This window comes from Pavona decussata, unplaced genomic scaffold, assembly GCF_977016875.1.
Source record: "Pavona decussata unplaced genomic scaffold, jaPavDecu1.1 SCAFFOLD_92, whole genome shotgun sequence".
Classification (NCBI taxonomy): Eukaryota; Metazoa; Cnidaria; class Anthozoa; order Scleractinia; family Agariciidae; genus Pavona; species Pavona decussata.
Window position 1 is genome coordinate 771,455 of NW_028145509.1, and position 18,669 is coordinate 790,123.

General features: G+C 38.7%; 1 protein-coding gene and 1 long non-coding RNA gene across 3 annotated transcripts; both read right to left on the minus strand.

Moving 5' to 3' along the window:
• Nucleotides 1-282: 282 nt before the first annotated feature.
• On the minus strand, nucleotides 283-10,005 carry LOC146473717 (uncharacterized). 2 transcript variants are annotated; one of them, XM_085117588.1, is made up of 5 exons: nucleotides 9,892-10,005; nucleotides 4,859-4,984; nucleotides 4,074-4,149; nucleotides 2,083-2,733; nucleotides 283-1,286 (listed from the first exon to the last, which is right to left on the minus strand). In XM_085117588.1, the coding sequence occupies exons 3-5, from the start codon at nucleotides 4,135-4,137 to the stop codon at nucleotides 1,060-1,062; spliced, it is 942 nt and encodes a 313-aa protein (XP_084973714.1). In that variant the 5' UTR covers nucleotides 4,138-4,149; nucleotides 4,859-4,984; nucleotides 9,892-10,005; the 3' UTR covers nucleotides 283-1,059. The 2 variants fall into 2 exon arrangements, with proteins under 2 accessions (XP_084973714.1, XP_084973715.1); XM_085117589.1 differs by lacking the exon at nucleotides 4,859-4,984 and having other exon boundaries at nucleotides 9,892-9,982.
• Nucleotides 10,006-11,841: 1,836 nt separating this feature from the next.
• LOC146473718 (uncharacterized) lies at nucleotides 11,842-15,815 on the minus strand. Its single transcript, XR_014866259.1, has 2 exons — nucleotides 15,556-15,815; nucleotides 11,842-12,017 (listed from the first exon to the last, which is right to left on the minus strand). It is a non-coding gene; the product is annotated as an uncharacterized LOC146473718 (long non-coding RNA).
• Nucleotides 15,816-18,669: the final 2,854 nt, after the last annotated feature.

Here is an 18,669-nt window from a genome sequence, read left to right on the forward strand (position 1 = left end):
GTTGCATTTATTATTGATTATAAGAAAGGAAAACTCGAGCCGGATTCCAGAAGAGATACGTGACCGTCTTTTAATAATGTAGGCGGAAATGATACACCCTTTTTTATGAGCAGGTAAGATAGCTAAAACATCAACACCTAACAAAACCCTCCTTTCGGAAGATTCACTACAACAAAAAATAATAAGTTCAATTTGAAAATTTTTATGAAGTGCAACGAGGCGAAGACATCAGTCAAATGCAGGTACCAGTTTTCTGTTCCTTTTCTTCATTGTTTCCTTCCATTTATTCTTCTCAGCATGATGAGAAAATATCACGAGGGCTTTAGTTGTGGTAGTTAAGCAATGTTAGCTGGTTGATTTTTATAGCATTTCAAGAAGTATTCAGTTTTAACTTGGCCGCAACGAATGCTTTACACTGTATCAGAGATTGAGCAAATCATAAGCATTTAGAGCTTCAAGTTGACGAAAAAGGATACTCACTTAACTTTAAGTGAGTTTGGCGAGGAGTAAAATGAATTTGTTAGGTAGGGAAATTCCGTGCGACAACCAAACAAAATTATTCAAGAGAATGGTAGTTATAACAGTTATTCCAAGTTATATCTCTTTCTAAGGGTTCTCTAATGAGTTTGTTGGTGTAAAGGTGTAACAACTGAAACACGTGAAATAGTCTTGCATTATTGGCACATTTCAGCTGAGATTGTCAGTAGTTGACAATAATTAGCTAAACATTTGTTGCACGAAAAAAAGGTCAATCGATTGCTATCCATTAGCTTAAGATACTGGCTTTTTTCAACCTACTTCTCAGTGTTTGGATTATTCTGATGAAACACTCTTCCTCGTGTTTGATATATAGAGAGTTTTAACTGTGGTAGTTCTATCTATGTCCTCTTTGCATTGCTTTTCCCTTAATTTCCTGGCCACGACTTCTCTGTCTTGGACCTTCGCTGTTTTGTTAGCTTTTTTACAGTATTAACTGACGAAGACTAGTAGATTTTAGAGTTAGGACAAGTAAAGTTCTTTCTAGTTTGACAATTTTGTGTCCGCCTGAAAATTCTTCCTTCACATGCATGGATTATTAGTTTGAATATTTACTTTTTTCTTGTCACTATACATAATCGACACAAATTTATAATGGCCCATAGCTGTCTTCCTCGGATCAGTGATAACATTTCCCGCGTTGTCACAGACGGTGGGGATTGCTTCACCAGGTTTGTGAGACCATATGTTAACATTCCCAAGCTTATCCAAACGGTACCAGTGGAAATCACTCATCCTGTTTGGGGAGCCTAGGAAATCACAAAGAATTGAGTAACTCAATTAATTAAGGGCATCTTTTGAGATTAGCCTGTTAATCAGACTATTTGGTCATTTAAAAAAGTATTCAAGAAATGGTAAACTCAAGTGGAAAGAAAAGAAGCAGGCTGAAGCTGAAGAAGAAGACGAAGGCGAAGCAGAAGCAGAAGAAGAAAAAGAAGATGAAAAGAGGTAAGCAGAACAAATACGGCTCATTTGATGTATAGGTTGGGATGTATAAGCTAAGATATTTGGATCTATGGATAGAAATTGAAGCTCCCACGTCTGTAGAACAAAGAAAAGTTAAATATTTAGAAAACCACGTGGCCCCTCCTCCACCTCCGTCGGCTCGATAGGGTTCAGCTGCCGGTTAATGACCAAATTTATATTGCTTGCTGATATGGTGATGGACGCTCGGCTTGCAGAGAGAGTAACAAGAGGCGACCTACAAACGAATTGCTTTTGAAAGGAAATACAAGCGTCTCTTGGACTCAGTATTTCGCATTGTCGATTAGGAATTCTGACAACTGCCAAAATTCCCGAATCGAATTCGGATTCCGGTTATATGGTTAACGGATTACCATTTTAGATTCTAGACTCCAAGGCACTTGAATAGAAACTAGTTGGATTCCTTATTCACGATTGTTCTACATGGTGAGGATAAAACTCACCAAGGGAGAACAGATAACAAGGTGAGGTAATAGTGCTGGAACAAAAGAGGCTCCGGAAAGGATACATTGGCAGTCACAATGAATTGGTGTAGGTATGAAATAACTATAAACTACAAACCTGGGTCAACAACTAGCGCTACACGATGAGCTCCGTAAGTGCCAAAGTTGACTGCTTCCTTGGGCCTACTTGTGGGATTCCGAACAACCAAACCATCGCTCACTGCAGCGGCTTCTATATTAGGGCCATTCATCTTATTAACTATGTATCCAGATGCTTGACCCGGTTGTGAAAAGGTATCCGTCCTTTTGCCATTGGCATAGTTGTAACAGTTGTTGCACCTTGTCGCTTTAGGATTCAAAGACCACTTCTGAGAAACATGAGAGGCTGCACAACGATTTGAACTTGGCGATGAAGAGGACATCGATGGTTGTCTATTTGTCTTGACTCTGACTATGCCTGAAGTTATCTCTTGCTTGATTTCCTGGATATTGCCTTCTAATAACAAGTCTATTGGCATAGTCTCGAGCAATGTTTGTTGAAGAAGCCTTGTTTTACCACCAAGGATCAATTCCTGTTTGTTCCCCTCTCGAATCAAGAATCCCTTGTAACCAAGTCTAGCGGGCATGTTATCTGGCTTATAAGCAAAGCCATTACTTCTTGCAAGACTCAGAAGTTTACTGATTTTCCCATAGTTTGGGTCACTAACAGGTATCGTCCACTGAGGATCAGGACGACCGGAAAATACGGCCAGAGTTATTATGTAGCCACCTACGACGATGGAATAGTGAAATTAGTTCCCATATTATATTCATATTATCATTTCTGTATTCACACAAGTTACTTGCATGATTCTGTTCAAAACAGTCCCCAAGCCAGTCCTCAAACCAAACCTGCGGTGAGACTGGGTACGAGATTAGCTTCAGTGCAGAACGCAAAACAAAATAGTACTGATAAAAATAATAATAATTTAAAAGATAAGAATAACAATCCCGTGAAAACTGAGAGCATTGTCAGGCGACTGATGGTTACTAGGTACGATGGTAGGTCGTTATGGTCACGGAATGAAATTGCCGCAAAATGCTGGATTAAAAAAAAATAATGCATCAGTCAATTCCAGCAGGGCCATTTCCCCCCCCCCCCCCGGGCTAACCCCCGGGCATTAGTATTTAAAAAAAAAAATGGGCAAATTCCTCGGGGCGGGGAAACATAAGCTGTCTAAATGCCCCGGGGTGGGGACGAAGGAAGAGGGCAAATGCCCCGCCCCCGGGATCGTCGCCTTCCAATACCACTGCAGTTTTTTTATAATCAGTGAATAAAACGTTCCCCTTTTCAGTATTTTAAAATAATGCAACGGTATTAGGACTTCAAGGACAAGAGTACATGTTAGGGAGCTTTTGGAAAATTTAATATTATTTAATAAACTGCGCTGGGATTGCGACGGACGTGCCCCCAGCCGCGAGCGATGATAGGCGCCTGTATTCGCAGGCTACGTTTTATGCGGGGTTTTATATGCATTGCATTTTAAGCTCGCAAGATCTGTCTTGAAGATCGCATCATTCGCAAACCTTAACTGTAGTGCACTCCAGGTTGACTTTCGTGAATTTAAAAAATGCTTGGCTGGTTTCGAATGCGAAATACAGCTGTAGTCGTGTCCACGTTGATTGTTTCCGATCTCTCGATATGTGGTAAACAAAATATAGTTCAAGTTGATGCTTTTTAGATTTATATGCTTACAAGTAATGAAATATCTAAAATTGAGAAAACATGCCTTTAAAAACATCCACAAGTTTGTCTAGTCCCTGACGGACTAGCCAATCTTCAACAATTCCTCCATGGCACTTTCGAAAACACGTGTGTCAAATGCCTGGGGGTCGCCCCGGGGTAAGCAAATGCCCAGCCCCCGGGCCGCGATAAAATTACGAATGCCCCACCGCCGGGACTTACAACGTGAGCAAATGCCCCGGGGTTGCCCGGGGGGGGGGGGGATGGGCACTGCTGGAATTGACTGATGCATAATAATCAAATTTTAATGTAATCTACTGTTAAATCGTCACCTTGCCACTGACATGCCGTCAAAAGAATTCAAAACTCTAGATTGACTAACAAACCTGAAATTCCGTCAGGAAAGCAGATATGAAGTAAGGCAATGATGGCAGTCGGGTATCTCAGCATATCTGAAGATTCCTAGCAGAAAAAAAGAAACAGGTTACAAATCATGCGAGAATGCTAATCTTAGCTCTGCCCAGCAGCATGTATGAGCTCACTTGTGATCCTAGAAAATGGCCTAACTCGCCTTGAGTCACGCATTGGCTAGGCTAGGGGGAGGCTTGTTGCCTCTATGCGTGAATAGTCACAGACAACAATTGAGTTACAAATAACTGAATTTTCCACGCCGTACTTTTGGATTACTTTTTTATAACTTTTTACATTATTTTCTTTGTTTTAGTTCTGTATTCATTTCGGCCGTGAGCGTGGACCCAAGGAATTTCATGGTATAGCTGAAACCGTATAAACTTGGTCGGATGTTCCAACCCTAAGGTTGCACTAATTATCGTGGAAAGCTAAGTCATTTGAGGTACCCACTGCAAGGCCATCCCTTTCAAGCTTACCTCTAGTTTCACGCTTTAAAAAGGATAAACGACCAATTAACACGGTAAGGGGGAATTTTTTCCAGAATGTTGGGTTAAAAATGCTGATACTACAATTTTGGTCTGGTTACAGGAAATGACATTCAAAAATAAATATAAGCTATCTAAATGGGCTATCTTGATATTTTGCATGTATCAAAAATTCAGGAAGCCACTTCAAATAAAAACATTTGGAAGAAATTTATCAAGTAGAATTTGGTTTATGTGTAGTGTAAAACACACCAGTTACATCAGAGAGACCTCACCTATCTAATTTCAACTCCTCAAGGTCCAATTAGGGTCGTTGGAAGTTTGAGTTTCCTCAGTGGTGTTTGATTCCCTGGGTCTCTCTGACGTCACTGGTCTACTGGATAACGTATTCAGTCACATTGCTGGAGGAGTTAAAGATTTATAGTCCAGTCATTTTGTGGCTGGACCTGCCACTAATTGCAACAGAAGGTTTCTCTTCGCCAATCATTAAGGAATGGTATCTAGATGAACATGCTAAAAGTCCCAAAGGATCCAAGCACGGGAACATGTCAAAATTTTAATGACTAACAACTCCCGATTTGGTGCAACATGGAAACGAGGCTAATAACCAGAAGTTGGTTTTATTCTGCTTATTTATCTCCCGATATGCACTCAATTCATCCAAATTTGATCAATTTTACTTCAGATACTTCTGCGAACTTTCACCTTGTAGATAACTTTACCTAGTACGTGTATAAGCTAAATTAAGCTCAAAGCCATACAGTATTTCAAATTTTCGCTTAGAAAGGTCTGTACTAAAGACATCCTGTAACATTTCATTATCGTCCAACAGTACCCTGGTTTTCAATGATACTGATAAACAAGATATGTCTGACAAAAATAAAATAGGCTTTCGCAATACTATCAAGGAAAATTTCACACGTACGTACGCACGTTTTAATTTCTAACTCGTCGGAAATCAGTCACTCAAGGAAGTTCAATTATACAGCCGTTCAGAAGGCATACGCGTGTCACTAGAAGAGGCATTTCTTGACGTGTCAACTAGTACGTTTTGCTCTTTTACAGTTTTTTTTTTTAAGATTCTGTTATTATTTCTCGATCAGTAGACAGAAGGTCAGCGAGAAACACGCGTTGCGGGTGTTTTTAGGCAAAATTTCAATGACAACAACAACGTCAACACCCTGCGTGGTCATAGTGGATGTTTATGACAGCAAGGGAAAACTCTCGTTCACTATACATAGTTGCCTATAAGTGAGCCTACAATCGGCTAAAAGATTGGCATTCTGAAGAGGTTACTAGGGTGCAGAGGATTCGTTACAACTTGTGAGTCTTGGGATAGAAATCATGGTCGCATTTAGCCAGGCCCCAGTTGTTCAAAGGCCGGATAACTTTATCCGCTGGATAAGGCACTCTTCAGCGTCTAAAATATACTTCACGTTAAATGTTGTGCACGGTTTTCGTACATTCCCCCACTAAGCAGTGGTTAGAGTGTGCATATTTGCTTGTGCACGAGGAAATACTGAAATCTTTGCACAGAATGAAACTGTCGGATAGTGACTTATCCACTGGATAAAGTTATCCGGCCTTTGAACAACTGGGGCCAGGGTTTTAACCGCGTTGTGTAGTGAAGATTGCAGCTATTTTCGGCGCAACGGAGGAGTTCAAAGTCGGTGACCTGAGGCAATAAAACTGAAGTGCATCTTTGAGCTGATCGAGATAGTAGTCCTTCTGGGAAGCTAAGTGATCTAGCAAGGGAATTGCAAGAGCTCTCTTGAAATTCTCTTCGGGCGTCGTTGCCTCCACGTCCCACGTTACTGCGATGCTCCTGTCGGCCTTGGAATAAAGGGTTCGATGTCGACTTTTCTTGCACAAAGAGTAGCAGCTGTCTCAAGCCATTGTTAAAACTGGGTGTTAATCTGCTCTCAGGATAGCTTGAGGTCGCCTTTGAGGTCATCAACTTGGCGGTATGCCTCGTACACATCAATGTCGTGTTTCTCAGTGTAGCCTAATGCTCAGGGGCTTTACGAACGATAAGTACTTCATAGCAGTAACTTGAGTGATGAGGAAGGGAAATCTCAATACGGCATTTAAAAGCGAACACGCTTCATTTCGACTTTCACTATTCCAGTTCCATGTAGTGTTGCTGTACTGGATTTGGAACAGTCGTTCATGGGAGATGGCCTCAAGTGTCTTGACGATAGAAGGTAACATGTCAAATAATGCCTCGTATGCTTCATGCCTTTCGACCCATCGCGTAGACTCAAAAGCGTTGTTTTCTTTGTATCGGCAGCCTCCTTTTCTATACCTGCGCGCAAAAGCTGGTTTCGTTTAGGGGGTTTCGGTCCCCTGGAACCCTCCCATGGGTACGCACCTGATTTGACGGGTTTTCGTAAAATTCGTCCAGTTTTTCTTTTCTTAAGACCAGGATGTTCTGAGGCAAATAGCAGTGGGATTTGCTTTTTGGTCCTGAAGTTCACACTGCACGCCTGATGATAAATGGCATCGGCCGCTGGCAAATTATGAACATGTACCACTTCTGCCCACTCATCTTTCTTTTCGGAACAGGTCTGTTACACAGTATCTTTAGTTTCGAGGGTTGTCACCCTGAACACTGAACCCACCCCCTTGTCTTCTCTTTTCAGGTTCCTCGAAATCAACTTTCGTTTCAAAGAATAAACAGTCAGTTCTAAAGTTAAAAGACTTTTCAGTCTTGCGATCAAAAGAACGGCGGCTACTTGATAATTGTGAAATGGCACTCTCCTGTTTCTTAGCTCTGGTGATGTTAGTTGAGTGGCAGTATGTGCGGCGGTATGTTTAGTGTACCTTTTGACCGGAGCAGGTTGAATGATGTCATTGCGCTCTATGCTTGCCCGGTTAATACCCTCCCTTCCCTTCTCACAAAGAGTTACGACGTCCTTTACGTTATCAAGTGATTTTTGGCAAATTGCGCAAGTGATTTCGCCATCCATTTTAGGATTCTTGATGGTCTAAAAAATAATTAGGATGCAACTTAGAATGTACCAAGCATACTTAATAGACCTTGTCGCGGTTTTGGATGCAATTTTTGTTCAATGAAATATGCTAGAAAATATTATGTTTTTCGAAAAATTTTCGTGAAAAAAAAAAACAAAAACACAAAACAAACAAAAAAAATCAGAAATTTATTTTTGGGGGCAGAAAATTTAGCTAGCGCAGGTTTAACGACATGATTATGCAAGAAGTAGTACTGCTTCTTTCTAATTTTTCTATAGATTTGTCTGTATGCAATTTCCCGCGGACTTCAATCCGGTTGGGAGTTTCGCGGGAAAAATTATTACTGACCACAAACTGTACGGGAAAATAAAACGTGACTGGGCGCTTTTCAGCACAGCTGCAGCCCCTAACTTGTTGTAGTTAACTGATGGCTTTGACATCTAAAGTTTTTAATTGAGAAATGTTTATCAAATTACTTTGTTTTTACGAAATGCTTTGTAAGAATATTTGACATCGGAATCGCGTACACTGGTCACTTGATGTGTACTTGCATGTTTTTCCGTTGTGTAAATATCAGAAATCTGATTGAAAATATTCCGCAAGGTGTGCAATGTCTTTTTCTAAAGAATCGCAATTAACAGGATTTACGTGTCTGTATCTTTTGTAATGATCTCGGTGTTTGTGTATGTTTTATTTATTCATGCAGGTCGACTCTTTCCGAAGACACATGTTTAGTGTGAAGAAGGATTGATCGAAAAGTGAATTTAATTCAATTTACTGTTATCAGAACTAAAGAATATTGTGGGTACTCTTGAGTGTGTCTTACCAGAACTGAACATTGCAGAATCACGTCTTCTAGCCATTTTGCTCGACAGAAATATTACAAACGTGCAAGGCAAGCACAAACATTCCGGAGTGAAATGTACATGTGTAACAGCGAAGGCGCCAGCTCCTGCAAGACCGACTTCTAGTGAACCCGCAACGTTTTATTTTCCCACAATAATGTACAACATATTTAAATTAAATTGTTATTTTTTTAACCTAGACAAAATCAGTTCGACAAGTGTAAACTTGAAAACAAAAACAAAACAAAACAACACTCTACCCAAAAAACCAGACTTAAAAGTTTCACCAACATATTAAGCGTTTCGCTAGAGCAGTTTTTTTTTTCACCAAAACAATGTCTTCTGTTACTTAAAGTATTAGGAACACATTAAATTGAACATTTAAACACGAAATTTCATTGCATTTTATTAACTTTAAGATCTTTACACGCGCGTTATAAAAAAAAAGCGTAAGGCAGCCTCGTTCCCATGCCGTCGTAAAACGGTTCTCAGAACTTCGTAATAAATCCCGTTTTTTGGTAACTTCCCCTAATGGGATTTTTTGGGACTTTTGGTATGTTATTAAGGATACATTTCTGAGTCTAAAACCGTTGAAATGCCTTCTGTTGCAATTAGTGGCAGGTTGAGCGAATTTTCTTCATAAAATGACTGGACTATTAGGGGGATTTTCAAAAAAGAATTAAAACGGTAGATCACCGACTTAGTTATTGAATTCATTGAAAAAAAAAAAAAAAACACTGAAATTTCGGGGCCCTTTCTGTGGAGCTGAACTGTCGCAAAGGAAACCGCTATGATGTCAGAACTAGCCTTAAAGTACTGACGAACAAAAGAGTTACAAAAATGTTTATAGTTTACCCACACGATCAGATAGAATTTTCTGTAACCTTTCATCTTTTCACAAACACTACAACAATGAAAAACCCTCAAACAGCTTCCTTAATTTTAAGACATGCAATCGCTAACGCATTGGATATGGAGATGAACTGTGAATCATATCGTCTTGAACAATTATTAGTGAAATGATAGTGTCAAAAACCATTTGTGATGTCGTTAAATAAACAAATTGAAACCTGTACCCCTACAAATGCAGCCAAATTCAGTTAATAGTGGATCGCGTAACTGACAAGCTGTTCAATTTTTATCAATGAAGCTATTCGAATGCGCTTTCTTGAATTCTGTCAAATAAGGTCATCGCTCGGAATTTGCTCTGGTGAAACAACGTTAAAAAATGCGCTATTGAATTGTAAAAATTGTATTAAATTAACCATAAAAACTAAGATAAACTAATAACTTGCATTTTAGCCTCATCGAAATTGTGAATCGACTTAACGGCGACAGGGAGCGCCCGTGAACGAAACACTTAAAACTTTCCGCTTACAGAAATTAAGTTTTTCCTTCTCACGAGGCCAAGTGAAAAGATACGTTTTTAAATATCTAAAAGTTACCATTAAAACTGATATCGAAACAAGTTATAAGTTTTTTTTAGCTACCTCTGTGGGTGTGTGGGTCAAATGTCTTCCAAAGACGTCGGAATATCACCAAAAAGACCCAAGAAGGTTTACTATGTTTGTGGAATTTCCGAAGCTGCCCTTGCGGCTGATCAGCTGTCGACCGGATCTAAAATATAATTAAGTTTCGATTCCGTGAGAATAACGTTAAGCTCCGTTGGACGCGTTTAATATTAATGATGAAAAATACAGTGGTGGCCTTGAAAGTGACCCTAACTGAAATAACAACTGTGTTCAAGACTTAGAAAATCATGGTGAATATGTCATGACTTTAGCCTCGAAACTAGCACAACGCCTGCCTTGAACTGTGCGAAAGAGGTCGAGAAAAAAGCGGGGAATTAATGTTGAATCAAGGTTCTGGTACCTGTCCTTTGCACTGTTTATACACTTTCCGATTCCTTTCACACTTCACAGCATGATTAAAACAAAGTCATTGAGGTGTAAAATCGGGGGCAGTAAGAAAGAAACAATTTATAAAATTTGGCTATATCCAAGCCAAACCTGCTGTTTATTATTTTGCGCCTTATTTATACACTCGACGCTTTGGCAATATTGTGGTAACTGAATATGGCAGTGAGCAGAATGTAAATTTGTGACAAATCTGTTGGCTTTTGTCGATTTATATAACAGGCAAGAATCGTTGCTATTAACTCCAATATCTTAACCTGCGGGGGTAAGTCAGGTACTGGGGAGGGCGATTTGGAGTAGGGTGGAGGGTAATAGATATGTAGATAGATTGATTGATAGATAGATAGAATGACAGATATACAGACAGACAGTCAGGCAGGCAGACAGATAGTTCTAAAGGTAAGCTATTTCATAATACCGCTCCACTTTAACTAAAGCTTTTCTTAAAATAATCAGTGCGTGGTTCTAGAAGGGCTAATTTATTCTTAGTTTCTTAACTCGTATTAGCGGTGCTATCATCACGAGAAATAAATTTGGATGACAGGTAGTCAGGTATACCACCGAGCAAGATTTTGTACATCATAACATCAAGAGAGCTTAAGCAACGACAACGGCGATGACCGAAAACGTTACTTGAAAATATTACTTCATTTTATTTGTGCTACTTCGCGATTATTTCAACCCATCTAACTTGCACAAAAACAGCAAACTACCCAGGAACCAAATTGGCAGGCGCGACGTTCGAGTTAAGGAAGAGATTAAAAATATCACCGTCGAGTGCCCACGTTCTCCACAAAACCTCGAATTTGGTCTTTAAACGTTGTTGCTTTTTCAGAGGACGGCAAAGAAATGTGCAAAAATTCAAAACGCACGTGCAGAGGGATTGTTTTTGCTTATTTAACCTATTGTTTTGAGATGCTGTTGTTGCTTAAGCACCCTATTATCATGGTGGAAGGGAAACTGGACATTAAACACAGTTTTTTATATACGGGACTGGACATAAAGCCACCAAACTTAGCTGTTGTACCTGGAGTTCTTCCGGGCACAATTAGCAACTCATTTAGGGACCACTGTTTTGAATCTTAATAGCAAATCACAATAGTTGAGGGCAAATCGGCATCCGAGACGTCCTAAAGAACTTTTAAGTTTCCAGTTACAAACTTATTCTGATTAACTCTGGATGACTAATACAAAAATATTCATACAGTCGAACTTCTCGTTACGGAGTGTTCCCGTTTTGCTTTTTGTTTTTCAATAGAAAAAACAACAAACAAAAACGAAACAAATAAATGAACAGCAGCGGATGTTTACACGTTATAAAACGGGCTGTTGCAACGTAAATTTACTTCACAAAATACAGGTGTCATACACAGCGACTTTTTTCTACTGGACATGAATGAGTACGGTTCACGGAAAAACCTGATTCACAGTTTTTTCTGGACAGGAGTTTAGTGTTTATTGTTAACTTTCTACCATATCCTAGTTTCTGTGAATTAACTAAAAAAAATGAACGATACGGTATAATAAGTTTCATCCGATGACACTCCGTAATTTTATTTTACACTCTTCTTTCACAACTTTTAAGCTGGGAAAATTGATTTTCAGAGCTCTTCGTCAACATCCTCGTAGAAAAACGCTTTGTCGTGACCTGTTTGTTGTGTGTCCATGCCTTGCATTTGTTCCCTTTGATACTGAATCCCCTGTGAACAACAAAGGCAGCATTACCATCAGTATACACCTTATTGTAACCTTAAGAGGGTAAATATAGGGAAGTGTCTCGATCCCAAATATTTCCAAGTCCATATATGCAAATTCCCCTTTGGATGCCTATCTAGACCAGGGAGGACGTGTGTGTGTGTGTGTGTGTGGGGGGGGGGGGGGGGGGGGAGGGGGGAGGAGGAGTGGGAAACAGGTCCCTTGTTTTAAAGTTCACGCATGCTTGAGAGAATTGGCATAGAGAGAAACGAAAAACCTACTTTCAATGTAGAACAGCAGCGCGCGTCAAAGTATCACTGGTAACCCTATTGAGCCACCTTAATAAGTAGGCAAGCACCGTCAAACGTCTCTTGTCATTTATTTGGGAACGATTTTGTGTGGCAGGCCAGTGCTCATGATTTTAGTGTTTTTCTATTTGTTTTTAGTATAAATCTACTATTGTTCTATCACGAATGCGTTTTCTGACTTGCTACGCTACTCGCTATCTATTCTGTGATAGATAGTGAGTAGCGGTTTTCGACAAAATGGCGGCCGCTTCGTCGCGTTTTCGAAGTATCTGTCTGCGATGAGGAAATAGATAATTTACTTGTTTAGTTTTTAACAACTAGAAGATTTATACTAAAACAATTAGATTATTCGCTCTCGATTTCTATCGCGTGTTAGCTGATTCGGGCTGCACCCTCATCAGCTATCACGCGAAAGAAATCCCGAGCTCATAATTTAATTGTTAATTATAACTTAATTGTTAACTTTTAGGGCTTTTCGAATTTTTTGAAGAAATCATGAAATTCAAGATGGAAGATCCAAGATGGACGCCGTCTAGAAATAATGACATAATTGCCACGTTATGTGACGTCATCACTGCACATTGTTGACCTCGAAGGAAACACGCCATGGATGTACTATCTAACCTCTAAGTTTCATTGTCATAGCTTCAATACTCTTGGAATTGTGTGGAATCCCTCCCATCCTAGCCTCCGACCCCAAAGGACCAAACGAGGCCGCTCTAGATAGGGTAAAACTATTTCTGCATCACCTTCAACTAGCGGATATGAATTGCGTAATTTTTAAAGTGTAATCTCAAGCTCCAATGTCATTAGTTTAGAATATGAACATCTTTTCACATATTTGTAGAATTTTTTGAGCTATTTCATCGGTGTAGGGTTGTTTTTGTATTCTTAAACTGTGAAAATATTTGCTATTATGACCTTGTATGAAATACCAATCCATGCAAACCTCAAATACGTGTAACGCAACACCTAAACGTACGGATAGGCAAACTTAGTTCCACAACCCAACACGCCTCCACCTGTTCTATGCCATATTCTCACCGGACTCTGATAACCTGCAGCTCCATTTTCTTCCCTAGGAGAATTTTTTTGTTCTCTTGAACATCGAAACAATGCTCTAGACATAAAAGAAAAAAAAAACAATGGGGCTGCAGATTATCAGGGTCCAGTGAAAATTTAGCTTAGAAAAGGTGCAGGACAACTGGATCGTAATAGATTATTTATAGCTGTATTCAAATAACCTAATGCCATAACTTAAGGTTCAGGGCATGACAAAATGGCCACGTTTAGGCTCCCCGAGTGCGTTTTAAAATGGTTATAAATCTTGAAGAATTTCCTAATCGAGTCGTAACGAACAAGTATGCCGGCGGGTACGTTCAGGTTGTCCAGAAAACCTTTTATTCGTATGAATATTTGAAATGCGTAAGACCTTTTAAACATCAAGATAATTTCCCTCAAGCATCGCAGGCCTCAAAATTGATCATTTTCCTTGTTTATTTTATTTCATTTTATTTTAATTTTTGAACGAAAAGAAGGTGATGCCATACCCTAGCTACAAAAAGCGTAATTATAATTAAACCTCGAGATTTTTAGGGTTTTCTCATATGAAACTGGTTCACAACAAATATCTTGGTTATATGTAGAGTAACTATAGTGTCATACCAATGACGACTGTCGAGAGGACTTTTGCTTTTCCACTCGAGACCGTACTATTATCTAGTGTAACCTCCTCCGTGTATATGATAAACGTAGTTTTCTAACGCAAAAACGATGTGCACCAATATGATTCAATCGGCGTGAGTGTAAACGTTTGAGCAATTCTATTTGTTTTTATACACCTTTCAAGAGTGTCTACAATTTTTAGCTGCACATGTGTCATCAACATCAAGGTAGCATGACGGTTTTGCATTGAGAGGAATATTCTTTCAAACTTCAGTATTGTTTTTGGTCGGAATGACAGTGAATAATGGTGCAATAAATAAATATATTGCATGTGGCTTACATCAGGCAAGGGATTGACTTATATATTAGTTAACGACTTTTTTATAGGTCGCCCATTTAATTTATAATACGAGAAGTTCAAAACTTCTTCCGCAATTAGCACGCATTGTAAAGCCTTTTCTGAGGGAGAAAAAGGGTAAATCGGATAATTAAGGAATTTATGAGCTTTTAAATGGCAAATCAAGCGAATTGAAATCACCTAAAACTTTCTGAAAGACAGGGTTGCTTTTAAGTGTTTTTTCTCTAATTTATTTTAGGTGCAAAGAATGCCATGTGCTATATGTTTTCTCATCAATGGCAAAATTTGTAAAAGTGTGAGCTGAGCCTTATGACGTACGTTGTAAAAAAATGTTGTTTGTTGTATGTCTTCTTTTCAGTCCTTCTTGTTCTTGATTTTCCTCTTTTTCGAAAGCTAAACGTTGTTAATTAAACTATCCAGCTGAAAAGACTTCTTTTTATTAAATCTGAGATTACCTCGAATGGCAGTTTTATGACTTAATCAAATTCAACCTTTTCCGACTCTAGCGGCGCTTTAACGAGGATTCAGGCTTCAAAAACCTTCCAAACTACCTCGTCAAAATACGATCTGGTATATTTCACGAGAAATAGTTTAGTTTTTCAATGTGAAAAGTTCTTAGCTTAAAACTGGCTTTCAGCAATTGATGAAAACAGATCTGAAAAATATTTTTCTTAATATAACCAAAATGCTGTTGGCCGTTTAAGAAAAGCATGTCAGAAATATTGATATTGGCATCGTTTGACGGTCATTTACAATAACCTTCCTCTGGTCGATTTCTGCTTCAGTCGTCTCTATTTTTGCAGGTTAATAATCCAGTAATACAGGGAACTATTATTTAACAGATTTCAGTTTAAATTCAGCCTTCAGAATCAAAGCTAAAACCACCTTGTTCAGAAAAATATTTCAACATTTTCAAATATTTTCAATATTTTTTATCACCATTTTAAAGCGCCCTATGACTTGTGGGTTTCTGGCGCTTATAAATCGTAATTGTAATTGTAAATTGCAAGCTAAGTAATGAAAAGAGAAAAAACCAAAAATACCAGTGGATGGCTTTTCTTTGAAGTTTTAATCTTTACAATCACATTTTCCCCCGCAAGATACAGTGCTGCATTGTAAAGAAAAGCTCTTTTCAGTGGTAACACTTTCAGGTTTCACAAAATAAAGTTACTTACAGAGCGTTCTTTGCAGAAGTACACTCTTTCAATTTACCTTCTTTACAAGGCCTTTTCGGCTCCTTCTTCTCCTACATCTTCCATACCAACATGGGTCTCTGTGTTTACCCCTCTTTTCTACTTGTATGTCTTCATTTCCGATCGCACCGTTTTCGTCGGGTTGAAGAGAACTGTAGCACAGTCTCCACATCGCTGCGCATAGAAGAATCAGAACTGTTAAGCGCATAATTTTTAACCCTGATGAAATATTGACCTTGCCTGGCAAACTGAATAGCTTTGAAATTTAAACAGAATGGCTGTCAATTGAAGCATATATATGTGCTAAATGACGGCATTAATCAAAGCTTAAGAACGTAATAAGAGCGCTAAATGTCAGCATGAATCAGTTAGTGTGGGATTTCTTGCGGTGGTGGCACAGATTCTCCACCTGTTCGCACGGGCCTATCGCACTTCCGAAGCGTGAAATAGTATTTTGCACTAAAAAAGAAGATCAATTACCTTACAAGGGAAATAACTCATATTCTCTGAAAATTTCTTCGTTATACCTATTATCATTGAAATGACTAAACGATTGCCTAAAGGAGAAATCCGAAAAACGTGCGTGAACGGACTAGTAAAAGGATATTTTGAGAAAACATAGACATTTGAACTGCCTACGCGCTGACCTGTTCTTAACATTTCCTGAAACTCAAGGTCCTTTTAGATGGCTTGGTAGACACGCCAATAAACTGCTAGCGGTCATTTAAAGAAATGTTTATTCTTTGAGCATCATCCGAGACTTCGTTATGATCTCTTTGCATTTTAAAATTGTTAAGTTTATAGTAGATCGTGCTTTTCTCTTTTCTTCTTTTTGTTTTGTTCTTTTTCTTTTTTTTTTATTTCGATAACACAACAATCAAAAACAATACATTTTACATTTTATAGTACAGCATTGCAACTACTGAACAACAGGCTGGTACAATGTTACGCTATTTTCACATACCCCGTTTCACACCCCTTTTCTATGAGAGAATAGTCTGCGACAAGCAGAGAGCTTAAAATTTATAGAGAACCTGGCCGAATTGTGTTGTGTTTACCTATTGCTTTAACGAACAACTTAATGAAAGCAATCGAAAAAGAATAACTGGAAGATTTGACAAAAAAATAGAAGGAAATAAAAAACATTTAGGTTCAAAGAGAAAGCGGCATTGTCGTTATTTATCAGCGATTAGCAGAACATGGATCACTGGGTAATGCTGGCTGTGAAATATCAGTTATTATACCATACCCGAGAATTTAGTCTTTGGTCTTTCTTGCAAAGAAATCATTTCACTCGGGCATAGGTAATCGCCGAGGCGCTACATTGCTCGTTGGCTGTTTATCAACGCCTTCGTGGGATAATTGTTAGCTCAACTCTTCTCGTTTGGTTGATTAAATAGCCCGTTTAAGACGCATCACATATTGACTACTAAATGTCTGTTGAATGTTGCTAAGACCTTGTTGTTAAAAAAGTAAAAACGTTTTCGAAGTGTAAGCTTATTGCAGCCATTCTTGGAATCTTCATTCGTGCTGAACTCCTTGACCCCTCCCCCCCCCCCCCCCCCCCCCTCATGATACCAAACCAAACCACCCAATGCAATAACTTTTATTTAGACACGATGGGTCTTAAAGCAATAGTTTGAGGGTCGGGTTACAACTTGAAAAATCTGATTCTAATATATACTTAAAGTGTAAACATGAACACCCGCCAAGGCCAACATTCGATTTCTTTGATCCTGTTCCACGGTTCCTAGATAATCCTTGTTGATGATCAGCTTGATAAACATACATTTAAAAAAATAGGCGTGAATGGATAATGCCTTATAGGTAATATCATATATTATAATCTTCGAAAGGGCTTTCCTTTGTGAGTTGTCAATCTCTGGAAAAAAATAACATCTATGCTGTTGATGGTCTCCAATTGTTCTTTGTAAGTTTTTAAATTATATTAAAAAAAAGTTAAATGCTTTCTTATAAAGTAAAGGATTTCTGCATGTATTTAAAGGAAAATAAATATCGAAAAAGAAGGCTAACCCGTCTGTTTTTATTCTCCTAGAGCGGTTTTCAATTGTGTATCGAAAGTAAACTCGCGTTTTCTTTGGTTTTGCATTAACACTCTCAGCGATTGGTTAGAAAAACTCGCGCCAATTTCTCACCCAATGAGGCCAAACCAAAACCAATCGTGTCCCAGTTCCTCGCAGGCGTTTTCCCGCGCTTGACGCGGGGTACAAGTATTTTCTCCGAATTCTGATTGGTTTATTGTGCTGTTTACATCCGTTGTGATTGGTCAGAGTAATTACTTTGGTTTTGCTTTTACGACATTCAGTTAAACACCGCTCTATCTTCAATAATACACTGGGGGAATAAGCCGAAGATTCAAAAGTTAAAGTCATACTCGTTTGTATTTTGCAGTAAGAGGGTTTAGACATGATGAAACTAAGTGGAACCCCTTACAAACACTCCCTTAGTACGAATTCATTATGTGAATTGTATCATTGCCTGTTGTGGTGTCTTTCTCTATTCAGAAATTTGTCTAGCCTGCGAGCAAGCTCTCTCTCGCAGGCTAAAATTTGTCAGATTCACCATCCCAGAAGAGATGGCGTCTAGCTAAAGCCTGAAATGTACAGCGAAAAAAACTTAAAAAAATGTTGCTATCTTGTTCGATACTGCGAGTATGCGCTGCAAAAGTGTTTCCTTTTAATAGTATATTGTTTTCCAAAAAATTCGTTCGCTTTACCTTTCTTTGGTTTTCGTTTCCCTTGTGTTTTTGTGTTTGTGGGTTTTCTTTTTGAAAGGTCTCTTACCATTTTAAAAGCGACGCCGCTTAATGAAAGGTACGTGTCAATTCACTTTTGTAAAATTTGCAAGTGAATAGAAGTAAGAAATTAAGATAAAAAAATACGCATTTTCTCCACATCGGAATCGTTTAATTAAGGAAGTCATTTACACTCGCTTAAATGAAAACTGGGACACATGTTTCCGCACTTTCCTTGTCAATTTTAATTACGTCTGTACCCAGCAGCAACAAAGAGTCAAGTTTATAGCCAACAGTCACGTAGAGTCCTGCTTGTGAAAACAGTGTTCAAGACAATTTCAATTTGATTTCATTTGAAAACCCTAAAACGTTTGTCTG

Bases quoted from the DNA above. Each gene is read 5' to 3' on its own strand.
- LOC146473717 (XM_085117588.1), bottom strand. From the start codon at position 4,137: ATGCTGAGATACCCGACTGCCATCATTGCCTTACTTCATATCTGCTTT. The intron at 2,734-4,073 runs GTTTGTTAGTCA...CCATCGTCGTAG, and splicing joins CTTTCCTGACGGAATTTCAG to GTGGCTACATAATAACTCTG. The intron at 1,287-2,082 runs GTTTGTAGTTTA...GTGATTTCCTAG, and splicing joins AGCGCTAGTTGTTGACCCAG to GCTCCCCAAACAGGATGAGT.